The sequence below is a fragment of the Salvelinus sp. IW2-2015 genome, linkage group LG11 (genome assembly GCF_002910315.2).
Source record: "Salvelinus sp. IW2-2015 linkage group LG11, ASM291031v2, whole genome shotgun sequence".
Classification (NCBI taxonomy): Eukaryota; Metazoa; Chordata; class Actinopteri; order Salmoniformes; family Salmonidae; genus Salvelinus; species Salvelinus sp. IW2-2015.
Window position 1 is genome coordinate 41,852,902 of NC_036851.1, and position 13,509 is coordinate 41,866,410.

The window sequence follows — 13,509 nt, forward strand, 5'->3', positions numbered from 1 at the left end:
TACGCCATCCCATCTGGTTTGCGCTTAGTGGGACTATCATTTGCTTTTCAACAGGACAATGACCCGAAACACACCTCCAGGCTGTGTAAGGGCTATTTGACCAAGAAGGAGAGTGATGGTGTGCTGCATCAGATGACCTGGCCGCCACAACCACCCGACATCAACCCAATTGAGATGGTTTGGGATGAGTTGGACTGCAGAGTGAAGGAAAAGCAGCCAACAAGTGCTCAGCATATGTGGGAAGTCCTTCAAGACTGTTGGGAAAGCATTCTAGGTGACACTGGTTGATAGAATGCCAAGCATTTCTCTACACCCGCATTAACATTAAAAACGCTAAACACGTTTTTGGTCACTACCTGATTCCACGTGTTATTTCATAGTTATGATATCTTCACTATTATTCTACAATGTAGAAAATAGTAAAATGAAGAAAAACCCTTGAATAAGTAGGTGTGTCCAAACTTTTGACTGGTACTGTACATAGGCACACACGCCCCAGCTTAGACATACACACAACAACCACTGTAGGATCCATTTCTGCCCGTATTAGACTCATCTCCTGTGTTGATGTTTTTGTACACTAGGGGTCTACCCTTCCCAAAGGTCTCTACTGTATCATCACTATCATATCTCCTGATAGGCATCTCCTTACATTCACATTTGAGTCATTGAGCAGATGCTCTTATCCAGAGCAACGTGAGTGCATACATCTTCGTACTGGTCCCGCATGGGAATCAAACCCACAACCCTGGCATTGCAAGCGCCACGCTGTACCAACTGAGTCACACGGGACCATCTTTTCACCATTTATGTGAAGACGAACTTGTATCTGTGCTAACGTTTTGTTAATTTGTCTCATTTTAAAAACACTCATAACACAGGTGAAGTGAGCCATAATCTGGTGTCGGTTTCACAGTTGTTTCGTCTACTCACGTCAATGAAGGAGGCGTTGACATAGTCCGTGTTCTCCTCCCCTCTCTTGACTGGGATGATCACTCTGTTGAACTCATCTACGAGACACCAACAAACAGGTTACATTACATGGAGKTATGTGACCGACTAGGTTTGAATACCAGACTGCATTAATCTGTGGAGCTAAAGCCTAGGGATTAGCTCAGGGAGGTTTGGAGCCGTGACTCACATGGGATGATCTGGAGAACTCGGTTCTTCTTCATGTTAGCTGGCAGGTTGCCTGTTCTCATCTTGTCGTTCTGGATCTTGATGGAAGTCAGCTTCTGTGTGGGGAGACAAAACCACTGGCTTGGCTCTCACACTCAGGGAAAAAACACATCTAAAAAAAAACTAACAATTTAGCTCTCACAGTGCTACTTCAATGGCTTCATATTCATTGGTTCACACCAAAGCAAAACATGTTGCAAGGAAAACAWAAACAAGCATTTTCAGGTAGTCRCTCCCTGTTTCAATTTCAATGTATCAATTTCTTCCGCTTGGTGCCAAATAAATATGATCCAGAGTCAAACAGATAGGCTGTCAAACATTTAAGCGTAGCTGAAGTGAGCTTGCTTAAGCTTTGTACTTTTGGGACTATTCCATTAGTTCCATTGTACCAGGCAAACTAAATCACCTTGAACTCCGCTTCCATGCCCCCACAGCCGGCGGCGGAGGGGGCGTAGAGCTTGGRCAGGTGGGACTCCAGGGAGGTCACCTCCAGCTCGGTGTCCCCATACAGGTAGTGCTCCAGCATGGCCTGGAAGATGAACACGTATTGCATCTGGTGGAGAGGGATCGGGAATGGAGAGAGGGGAGGAAAGAGAGAGAGAGTGGGGAAAGAGAGGGTGGAGAAGAGAGAGGGGGGGGAAAAGGAGAGGGGGAGAGAGAGGGGGATGAGAGAGAAAGAGGGGGGAAGGGGGTTTACAGAGTGGTGAAAGAGAAATCGCTAAACTTTTAGTGCACTGTCATGCTCATATCATACAGCCAGAAGAGGAGTCAGATGACAACACAACATAAACGGGAAATAACACATACCCTGAACACTGCCAGTATTGAGATTTGAATGGAAACATGTTCATATAGTATTGATATGAGTGTGTGACCTATTTCAGGTCAAGGAATGTGGTCTTCGTCAGGTCAGGTAATAATGTTATGTGATCTTGTTGTGGTCTTGTGTTAGTCAGGTTTATAATGTTATGCGATTTTTTTTGCAGTCTGAGTACTTTTGGTTTTGTGTTGGTCAGGTATATGAGTAGAGCTTGGGTCAAGGGTACTAATGAGTAGTGGTTTGGGTCAGGTAATAATGAGTACTGGTTTGGGTTACAGGGTAATAATGAGTACTGTTTGGGTCAGGAATAATGAGTACTGGTTTGGGTCAGGAAAATGAGTACTGGTTTGGGTCAGGGTAATAATGGAGTACTGGTTTGGGTCAGGGTAAAATGAGTACTGGTTTGGTCAGGGTAATAATGAGTACTGGTTTGGGTCAGGGTATAATGAGTCTGGTTTGGGTCAGGGTAACAATGAGTACTGGTTTGGGTCAGGGTAACAATGAGTACTGGTTTGGGTCAGGGTAACAATGAGTACTGGTTTGCGTCAGGGTAACAATGAGTACTGGTTTGGGTCAGGGTAATCAATGAGTACTGGTTTGGTCAGAGGTACATGAGTACTGGTTGGTCAGGGCAGGTAACAATGAGTACTGGTTTGGGTCAGGGTTAACAATGAGTACTGGTTTGGCGTCAGATAACAATGTGAGTACTGGTTTGGGTCAGGGTAATAATGAGTACTGGTTTGGGTCAGGGTAACAATGAGTACTGGTTTGGGTCAGGGTAACAATGAGTACTGGTTTGGGTCAGGGTAATGGTGTGGTTAGTGCTTGTTGCGGTCAGTTCAACTTACGTCTGTCTGGACCATTTGGCAGCGCTGGGCTCTGATACGTGTGACAAAGCCAAAGACGTCCACCTTTCTCTCGGTGTTCATCATGTCCAACATGGCATCTATCACTATGAAGGTACCGGTCCTCCCCACCCCCGCACTGACACAGACAGAGGGAGAGACAGACAGGCAGAAAAGAGCACGCACATAAAGATAGTATGTGGTATGTGACTGAACCTAGGGCGTGTTAGCCCACCAAGCTTAAGCCTAGGCATTAGCTTGGCATCTAGGCGTCACAGAACCACCTACACCAATAACACACTCACCTGCAGTGGACCACGATGGGGCCGGCGTACTGGGGGTTGCAGGTCTTGACCTTCTTGAGGAACTTGAGCATGCCGATGGGCGTGAAGGGGACGCCAAAGTCTGGCCAGCTGGTGAAGTGGAACTGGGTCACCAGCCGCTGAGGCTTCTTACCCCCCACATCCCCCACCTAGAGAGAGAGAGAGAGGCCGAGAGAAAGAGAGCGAGAGAGAGTGAGAAGTAGAGAAGGAAGGGTGTAGATGTAGAGACAGAGACACCATTCGTTTAACTGTTTTGGAGTATTATTCAAGACTAATGTTATCTTCAAATCATTTTTTGTTTTTCCATTTTCACATGAGCTTTGCATACAGTGTACCTGCTTGGTGTACATCCATATCACATGGGTTTGATAGATGGTGTGGTGAGAGGAGAAAACAAGACAAGAAAAAGGGAGGAGAAAGAGGTGAGAAGACAAGTCCAGAGAAGACAGGAGAAGGAGAGAGGAAAAGGGAAGAGCAGGGTACCTGTTGGATGCAGAACTTGCGGATGGTGTAATCCACCAGCACCATCATGTCCTCCACAGAGACCCGGATGTTGCCGTAGGTCCAGCAGCCCTGGTCWGGCCAGTACTGGGCACACTTACACTGAGACACACAGAGAGATTGCCGCTGTATGGATTTCTTTCAAATGAAAAGAAACAAACACTCATAGTCGTACATTCATATGCCTTTTCACATTGCAAATTTGACATGCTGAACATACCCAATCATCGWCATATAGCAAGGTCTGTTCAGAAGGGTGGAACATTACACAACAGTTCCAATAGATTTTGTACTGTGAAGAACATATTTTAAATGCATTTCATGTTGAGTAGGCAGTTGTGTCAATTGTTTTAATGAACTTTATCTGCAAAATTCTGAACCTTCCACCTTTCTGAACACACCTGTTGTCACCCCTCCCCCTCCCCCGCTCTTCCCTCCTTCTCCTCTACCTCTTTTCTTTCCTTCAGGTTGGTCACCATGACGATGGTGGCTGTGTTCTGTTCCCAGATCATTCTCCAGAAGTCGTTCACCGTCTCCTCCTTTGGCCCTGAGAYAGAGGGAGACAGAAGATATATTATAATCCACTGTTTATTATCATCATTGATTTAATACGTTCCTGTATGTTTGCACAGGCAATGAAATATGATGTCATATTAACATGGCATTCACCACATTAGCCTATCCCAGTGGCTAGAGTAGCCTCTTTACCTTGAGCTGCAATGAACTTGTTCTTCTCTTGGTACCCCTGTGAACAAGAGGAAGGCAGAAGAGGAAGAGAGTGAGTGTGTGTTTGATTGCTGAATAGGTTTAATGACCGTGTCTGTAATGTTAGGCAATGTTCTGCTGTATCATCGATGTTACTCTACTTTTTGATGTATTGATGTTGTTTCTACTTCATGRGCATTTAGCGTGGGACTTTCGTTCTACAAATGAAATATTATTTTCATTTTGTAAAAAAAGAAAGAACATAGGAGAGAGAGGAAGGGAGAGCGAGAGTGATGAAAAAMACTATTCTAAGGCAACCTTTTATTTATTTATTTAACCAGGAAGTTCAATTAAGGTCAAAAGACCTCTTTTACAAGGGAGACCTGGCCAAGGAGTAGCTAAATAAAAAAAATCAGAGCCTGTCATTGATGCCAATGGCTTGTGGCATCACTTACGTTGATGAAGGATGCGTTGATGAAGTCGGAGTCTGGAACTCCCTCTAGTGATGACAAATGCACCCTGGAGTGATCATCTGAAACACAACAGAACCTTYATTAGCTGAATGGCCAGCCTGTTTTAAAGGAGCTACATGTAACATTTATACTACCGTTCAAAAGTTTGGGGTCACTTAGAAATGTCCTTGTTTTTTTAAAGAAAAGCAAATGTTTTGTTCATTAAYATAACATCAAATTGATCAGAAATACAGTGTAGACATTGCTAATGTTGTAAAGGACTATTGTAGCTGGAAACAGCAGATTTTTAATGGAATATCTACATAGGCGTACAGAAGCCCATTATCAGCAACCATCACACCTGTGTTCCAATGGCACGTTGTGTTAGCTAATCCAAGTTTATTATTTTCAAAGGCTAATTGATCATTAGAAAAACCTTTTGCAATTATGTTAGCACAGCTGAAAACTGTGGTTCTGATTAAAGAAGCAATAAAACTGGCCTTCTTTAGACTAGTTGAGTATCTGGAGTATCAGCATTTGTGGGTTCGATTACAGGCTCAAAATGGACAGAAACAAATAACTTTCTTCTGAAAGTATTACGTCTTTGCAAATGGTAAGAAGCCACTATGAGATGTTAGGCGTTATTAAGCAGTGTCCTTAAAAAAAAGAATTATGGCTAAAATATTACATGTAGCTCATTTAAAGTCTGTTCCAGGAAGAGCAGTATGACAGACTAGTGCCCGATTCAGACTATTGGGCCGAACCGATCCAAGCTATACTGGCGCGGTTACACATCCGCCATAGATGCTTGAACAGTGCTGGAAAGGAAACATACAAGCCAGCACAGTACGTTCCCAAAGGTTGAATCAGGCTTTAGCGCCATGTCGGGAACTCACATGGCAGGATGTTGACGTATCGGTTTTTGTCCTTGTTCTCCTCTTTAGAGGCCGCGTCGCACGACGCCTGAATGGGACACACCGGCAGCGCCTGGACACAGAGCGCATTAGACACACAGACAGGTAACAGTGATATTAGCTGAATGCCCAGTGATGCGTGTTTCTATGGGTGATATTCTTATTCCCAAAACCAGCCCTGCTGGACACGAAAATAAAGCAAATAAGGGAAGAACGGGAAAGGGAATTAGGAAGTATTGAAACACAGCTATAGGCTCTGTGTAAGGTAGTACCTCTCCAATCTGAGTCGGTAGCTAGAATCACAAACATAAAGGGTTCTAGTTGCAAGTACGATCTGCCCATTGTCCTGATGTGGCCCATAGATGACTAAAATGTGTGTGTATAAATGTAAATGTGTGTGTACGCGTGAGAATATATATATATATATATATCTATATCTATATCTATATCTATATATATATATATGTGTATGTGCGTGCATAAGGACTTCATACGTTGAACTCCTCCCGGAAGAGCTTGTTGTCGTCAGCCATGCGACGATTCATCTCCTCCTCCAGCTTGTCGACAACAAGGGGAGGGTACTTCCTGTTGGTGCTGGGTGAACGGGCCAATAGTGGCACACTCTGGAGCTCTGCGAGAGCAGGAAGGGAGGGAAGAGGGAGAGGAAAGAGAGGAGGGAAGGAATGGGAGGAGAAAGATGGGTCGAGATAGAGTTCCACAGGAGATAGACAGAGACAGAAAGAGAGACATAAACCCTTGTTGTGACACTGCCAACAATAAATTATACAAATACAATTAATTATATACACTATACATAGTATTTCAATAATTTCTACAGTAAAATACAATAACAAAAACCTGTTGTAAGAGCCAGATAGTGACACATTCACCAACCAATGATTATAAACTAAATCAATACACTGTAGAAAAATATACTATATATATTACATGTCCTAAACATTACATTCCAATCTGCACACGCAATGTCTCCAAACTGACTGTCTGTTCTGTCACAAAAGCCCACAAGGGGGCGCTGTAAACCAATCCAACACTGCTACTGAACCACAAGTCATCATATGGAACAACAGCATAGGCCGAGAACCAGTAAATGACTACAAAACCAATGTGATCTTATCCAAACAGAAAACAATGCAGAAAGTTGGCTATGATATAGATTACAAGTCCCTGTAAGTGTACTACCACAGGCAAAATGTGTGTTCACACAACTACAGTGATTTTACCTGTATCATCTGATCTACCGTTGGTCAGCCTGAAGGAGTTAGAATGGCTGCCGGCCTGCTTGTACTTCTTAAACCTGTCAATCACACGACATGCATGAATAGATATATCCGGAATGACACACACTGCCATTGCCATGGTAACTTCTGTAACACTTAGTTCATCAATACTGTCCTCAATAGGGTGTGAGTGTATGAAAGGTGACAAGCAAGCCATTTCCTGCTCTGCCCTTTCGAAAAACTGTAATGAATRGTGTGAGTAGGTTTGTGTGTACAAGACAGTTAGCGTTTTACGTGGGTCTCATGTCTCAATACTGTATAGCTCTACACACTTTTCTTCTTTTCAGTTTAAATATGCCAGCCTGAAATGAGGCTGAAGACACTTCTGTCAGGCAGAAAACCAGGGATGTATTCATTATGGCGCACCATAGCAAAACATAGTATGTGTTTCTTTTTGGACAAAACAAGCATTTTTATTGGACAAGTTCAGGGAGCTCTCCCGGTGTCAGTCTGTTTTTTCTCTTTGGTGCCTCATGAACACGACCCAGGGGCGAGTCCCCCTAAAGCTTCGTAGCTAATGTGGCACTATTTTCACCCTGACGTAGAGTATAGACCCAGGCCCCTGGCAGAACAGCAAAAGGCTTAATTTTGAGAACTTTGCTCGCTTCAAGCGAAGAAGATGGGTTGTCAAACGTAAGATTTTACCATTCTGACTCTCTCACTGCTGTGGGGCATGGCTGTTATTTTAGCCACAAAGCTTTCAGGGAACCCACCCCATGGTTGTGTTCAGCAGGGAGACAACTTTTGAAAAGGACAGGTACTAGCTGAACTCAGCCAAGGTACTGGCTGAACTCATACAATTTTCACTTTGTTGAAAATTGTTTGGTTACCGTGTGCCCTAATGAACCGGAACCAGGTGAGCAGTGTGGGTCAGAGTTAGCGGTGTGGGTCAGGGTTAGCGGTGTGGGTCAGGGTTAGCGGTGTGGGTCAGGGTTAGCGGTGTGGGTGGTTTATACCGGAGTGAGTATGACTGACCTGAGCATGTAGAGGATGATGATGATGAAGACAATGACGAGCAGGAACGACAGAGCCACCATCACCGCAATGATGGGCGTGTCATCTGAGACAGGAGAGAGATAATTCACAACATATTTTAAAAGTGTATCTATCCATTGTACAATGACTACTTGTCTTATGTTGGTCACATTACAAGACTCAACACACAAACACACGACAGGCTGGGAGCAGCACAGGGTCAGCCTCAGAGCAGCGCCCCTGGAGCACTTTGCCTCGCACAAGGGCACAACGGTAGTAGGTGGCGGCGGGGCACCAGAAACCCCCTGGTTGCCGGTTCACTAGCCTACATTTTCATGTCAGCACTGGGATTCCCTTTGGCAAGGCAACTTCTTTAATTCCCAGTACCTACAAAAGCAAGATGGTGGTGGAAGTGCCTGGTGTGGTAATATTTGATTTGCTCTCAAAGAAAAATAACCGTGCTGAGCGTACACGTGGACACTGTCCTTGAGAGTGTAGATACAACACTATTTAATTGGCAGGCAGAGTCAATCTTTCACATGATAGGCTACAAAACAGGAGGCTGGTGTCAGGCACTGAAACCCAGTTTAACATATGCTCTCAGTACGCATCAGACTTGGGTTCAAACTGTATTTGACATTTGATTGAGCCTGTCTGGAGTGACAAATTGGGTTTGGGTTGGCACTTTGCGCTAAGCAAGCTTGATCAAGTGCACAAATTAAGTATTTGAAAAGAAAAACAATTATATTTAATTTGGTTAATGGTAAACATGTTAGACAGGCTATATGCAACTCTGGCTGCTTTGTTTGTGACTTCTACACTGATTACAGGAGCTCCTAACTAAGGACATCATGGTGACAGTTAATCTGGACAGCTTCGTTATGTCTTACGTAACATATTCATCATAGTGACATGAGATTAACCGTCGTTACAGAGACGTCATTAACCGTCGTTACAGAGACGTCATTAACCGTCGTTACAGAGACGTCATTAACCGTCGTTATAAGAGAACGTCAATTAACCGTCGTTACAGAGACGTCATTAACCGTCGTTACAGAGACGTCATTAACCGTCTTTACAGAGACGTCATTAACCGTCGTTACAGAGACGTCATTAACCGTCGTTACAGAGACGTCATTAACCGTCGTTACAGAGACGTCATTAACCGTCGTTAAGAGACGTCATTAACCGTCGTTACAGGAGACGTCATTAACCGTCGTTATAGAGACGTCATTAACCGTCGTTACAGAGACGTCAGAGACGTCATTAACCGTCGTTATAGAGACGTCATTAACCGTCGTTACAGAGACGTCATTAACCGTCGTTACAGAGACGTCATTAACCGTCGTTACAGAGACGTCAATTAACCGTCGTTACAGAGACGTCATTAACCGCCGTTATACAGAGACGTCATTAACCGTCGTTACAGAGACGTCATTAATCGTCGTTATAGAGACGTCATTAACCGTCGTTACAGAGACGTCATTAATCGTCGTTATAGAGACGTCATGGTTCATTAATCGTCGTTATAGAGACGTCATTAACCGTCGTTACAGAGACGTCATTAATCGTCGTTATAGAGACGTCATTAACCGTCGTTACAGAGACGTCATTAACCGTCGTTATAAGAGACGTCATTAACCGTCGTTATAGAGACGTCATTAATCGTCGTTATAGAGACGTCATTAACCGTCGTTACAGAGACGGTCATTAACCGTCGTTATAGAGACGTCATTAATCGTCGTTATAGAGACGTCATTAACCGCCGTTATAGAGACGTCATTAATCGTCGTTACAGAGACGTCATTAACTATTAAGAGTCTAAGCCAGGGGGAAGGGGGTTCTACTAAGCTATATGGAATTGTATGAATAAGGTTATACCAAGGATCATTTAGCTATTTGATTTTGAATTTCAAGACCGCTTGAAGTATACATTATTTTAAATAATAATTTAAAGGAAAATTATTTTTCGGCCTTACTGCTATTAGCCCATACAAACGCATAGAATAACAGATTCACTACCAAAAGACAAGTCATGTGAGATCTGTGGGTGTCCTAGAGCAAAAAACAACCAACATTTACATTTTTTGTCCATTAAAATAACATCAAATTGATCAGAAATACAGTGTAGACATTGTTAATGTTGTAAATGACTATTGCAGCTGGAAACGGCAGATTTTTAATGGAATATCTACATAGGCGTAGAGGCCCATTATCAGCAACCATCACTCTTGTGTTCCAATGGCACGCTGTGTTAGCTAATCCAAGTTTATAATTTTAAAAGGCTAATTGATATATTTAGAAAACCCTTTTGCAATTATGTTAGCACAGCTGACTAGTCTTTAGACTAGTTCGTATCTGGAGCATCAGCATTTGTGGGCTCAATTACAGCCTCAAAATGGCTGGAATAAATAACTTTCTTCTGAAACTCATCAGTCTATTCCTGTTCTGAGAAACTAAGGCTATTCCATGTGAGAAATTGCCAAGAAACGGAAGATCTCGTACAACGCTGTGTACTACTCCCTTCACATAACAGCGCAAACTGGCTCTAACCAGAATAGAAAGAGGAGTAGGAGGCCCCGGTGCACAACTGAACAAGAGGACAAGTACATTAGAGTGTCTAGTTTGAGAAACAGATGCCTCACAAGTCCTCAACTGGCAGCTTCACTGGCAGTCTCAACGTCAACAGCGAAGAGGCGACTCCAGGATGCTGGCCTTCTAGGCAGAGTTCCTCTGTCCAGTGTCTGTGTTATTTTGCCCATCTTAATCTTTTTTTTTTTTTTTGGCCAGTCAGATATGGCTTTTTCTTTGCAATTCTGCCTAGAAGGCCAGCATCCCGGAGTCGCCTCTTCACTGTTGACGTTGAGACTGGTGTTTTGCAGGTTGGATAAAATCAACAGTAAGTGATAGTGATCCCAGTGGGAATCGAACCCAAAACCCTGGCATTGCTAGCACTAAGCCACTCTTACCAACTGAGCCACACAGGGGCCACATTTGATTTCATGTTGTTCAAACTGCCATCTTGGCTATTTCAGCTAATTGTTGTTCATTTTTCATTATTCTGTGGAATTTTCAGTGTTCTCTGAGGGACAATGTACACATTGAATAGTGCTGCACCACGTTGTTAGGAAGGTAATTGAAACTGATGAGGAGTAGAGAAGAGGGACAATTTGGTCCATTTAATTTCAATGTCTCATACCATGGGCATAGAGGATGGACAGAAACCACAGACAGAGGAGAGATACTGGAGGGCTTGAATACTGCGTGTGTTCGACAGGCCAGTTAAATTATTGGCACATCGCTACCACGACTGCTTATGACTTATCTGTTATGCTATCGTAAATTGTCAGCGCGGTTGTATGACCGCTTGGCATGCCATTGTAATGAGACATCAACACCTCACACACACACAAACAGTCTTACCGGTGTCTTCTTCTCCACCACCTGAGGAGGACAAAACAAGAGTCATTACTATCAAACCTAAAAAAACATACACCAACCCCCCCCCCCCTCCCAACAGCACTTAACTTCTCAACTTTCACTCTCACACACTCCACTAGCAACCAACATACAATTAACACACAGACACACACCTGGAACAGTAGCCCCGCTAGTGGCCGACGTGGCTTCCACCGTTGGTTTTGTGTCTGTGTTGGTGGCGGTGTCTGGTGACTGAGTCTCTGGAACAGAGGTCCCATTCTCCCCACCCCCTCCCTGACTGATTGTGGTTGGAGCAGGGGGTGGCTGCGGGGTGGAGTTCACCCCTGTATGGATTTGGGGGGCTTCGGTTGGGCCAGGGGTTGGTGGAGGGGGGACGGGCGCAGGGGTGGCACCACTGGGGCCTGCAGTCAATATGACACCATCCACGGTTGTGGTAGTTGTCATTGTCGTCGTGGCAACCTTCAGGGCTGTGGTTGTTGGAGGGGGAGGAGGGGGGGTGATGGTTGTTGTCAAGGGAACATTGGGGAGGGTGGTGGAGGGAGGGTCCTTGGATTTGGAAGTGGGGACTGGACCTCCTAGGGATGAAAGATAAGGTGTGAGAGAGGAGAGAGAAGAAAGACAGAGAGAAAGGAGCGAGTGAGAGAGAGAGATATTCAGTTTATTTAGGCTATTTCTGTTGAGTCAATTTGCAGCTTCATGAGAAGTGCAGTAAACAATAGCGTTGAATATGTCAAATGGTGTCAGCGGTGGGATCCGGCTGTTCAGGTGATGTCATGTGGGTCCTTCTTACCTGTGGGGGTGAGAGGTGGTCCCTGGTCCGAGACGGAGACCCTGAGGGCCACACTGAGCAACAGGAGCAGGGGAGACACACCCATACTGCCCTGGGAGAATCGGAACACATGCCTGATTACTTAATGACATCCACAAAATGACCCTTTCACAGTGCAAACAGATGATTGGATTATTAATCCAGATGTGTTGTAGTTGTAACTGGAGGCTAATCCTAATCCTGGGTGATTACTTTTACAGTATAATCTAACTAAATGTGGGTACTTAATTGTTTTGGGGGGGTTATATATATATTTTTACAAGTAAATATAAAACTTCTTAAATGCATTTATTATCATGATTTATTATCATGATTTGAGTGGAACAAGGAGTTGTTCTCTTACCTTAAGAAGCGAAGTTGGCATCAATCACTCATTCGCACAGTGTGGTCTTGGATCCAAACAGAAAGGAAGACAATGTTAGAACCGCACACTGCTCTTGATAGTACCACTGATCTTTAATAAGCTTACGTATCGGCCTCACGGGCCTTCGTCAGAGCATTTTGAGTTGAAAAAGAAATGTGCAACCTTATGTAGACCTAGCCCCACCCACATCCGTTCCACGCATCGAAAGGGGTTGGAGGCGAAGGAAAAACAAATAAGTGCTACCAAATATAACAATATGCATAAATATTCGAATAAAGTGTGTAAATAAGACGTATTAAACACGCATGTAAAACCACAATGAGGACATAGACCTACCGAGCAAGTTCAGTCATCATTGGGTACATCGTACGAAAAACATCAGAGTAATCTTAAATAGGGGCATAATTCATGTTCAAATTCACAACATAACATACATAAGCATTTCATCATTAAGACCTTTAGGAAATAATGTCTGGAGGGTGAAAATCCCAAAACATTCTCTTTTACTCAAGAGTATTATTAATATCACCTCCCCTGTCTGATATCTTAACTTTCTCTATGCCACAAAATCAAAAAAAAAGGTAGAAATACCATGCTTTAGGTCATTAAAATGTACTGCGACTGGATAATCCCTGTCATTTCTCCTGATTTAACTTGTATGTTGACTGATTCTCTGTTTGAGAGAACGAGAGGTTTTACCTACATAGTACAGCCCACATGGACATGTAATAATGTAGATAACATGGGTGGTGGAACACGTAATAATGCAGATAACATGGGTGGTGGAACACGTAATAATGTAGATAACATGGGTGGTGGAACACGTAATAATGTAGATAACATGGGTGGTGGAACACGTAATA

The 13,509-nt window shown here is 43.7% G+C and overlaps 1 protein-coding gene across 4 annotated transcripts in view; it reads right to left on the minus strand.

The window, feature by feature from the left end:
* The window catches only part of LOC111970430 (receptor-type tyrosine-protein phosphatase alpha), a 57,642-nt gene that overhangs the window by 10,845 nt on the left and 33,288 nt on the right, over positions 1–13,509 (minus strand). The window contains exons 2-19 of one of the 4 annotated variants that reach the window (XM_023997155.2): positions 12,983–13,034; positions 12,626–12,671; positions 12,244–12,334; positions 11,606–12,028; positions 11,436–11,456; positions 8,013–8,097; positions 6,981–7,054; positions 6,234–6,370; positions 5,722–5,812; positions 4,829–4,905; positions 4,377–4,413; positions 4,118–4,215; positions 3,651–3,770; positions 3,150–3,316; positions 2,848–2,983; positions 1,586–1,732; positions 1,142–1,235; positions 934–1,010 (exon numbers count right to left, since the gene is read on the minus strand). In XM_023997155.2, coding sequence (XP_023852923.1) covers positions 934–1,010; positions 1,142–1,235; positions 1,586–1,732; positions 2,848–2,983; positions 3,150–3,316; positions 3,651–3,770; positions 4,118–4,215; positions 4,377–4,413; positions 4,829–4,905; positions 5,722–5,812; positions 6,234–6,370; positions 6,981–7,054; positions 8,013–8,097; positions 11,436–11,456; positions 11,606–12,028; positions 12,244–12,334; positions 12,626–12,646 — 1,896 coding nt within the window. In that variant the 5' untranslated portion in view covers positions 12,647–12,671; positions 12,983–13,034. Of the gene's footprint in view, positions 1–933; positions 1,011–1,141; positions 1,236–1,585; positions 1,733–2,847; positions 2,984–3,149; positions 3,317–3,650; positions 3,807–4,117; positions 4,216–4,376; positions 4,414–4,828; positions 4,906–5,721; positions 5,813–6,233; positions 6,371–6,980; positions 7,055–8,012; positions 8,098–11,435; positions 11,457–11,605; positions 12,029–12,243; positions 12,335–12,625; positions 12,672–12,982; positions 13,035–13,509 lie in introns of all 4 variants that reach the window. The other 3 variants (XM_023997154.2, XM_023997152.2, XM_070445765.1) reach the window with 3 other exon arrangements.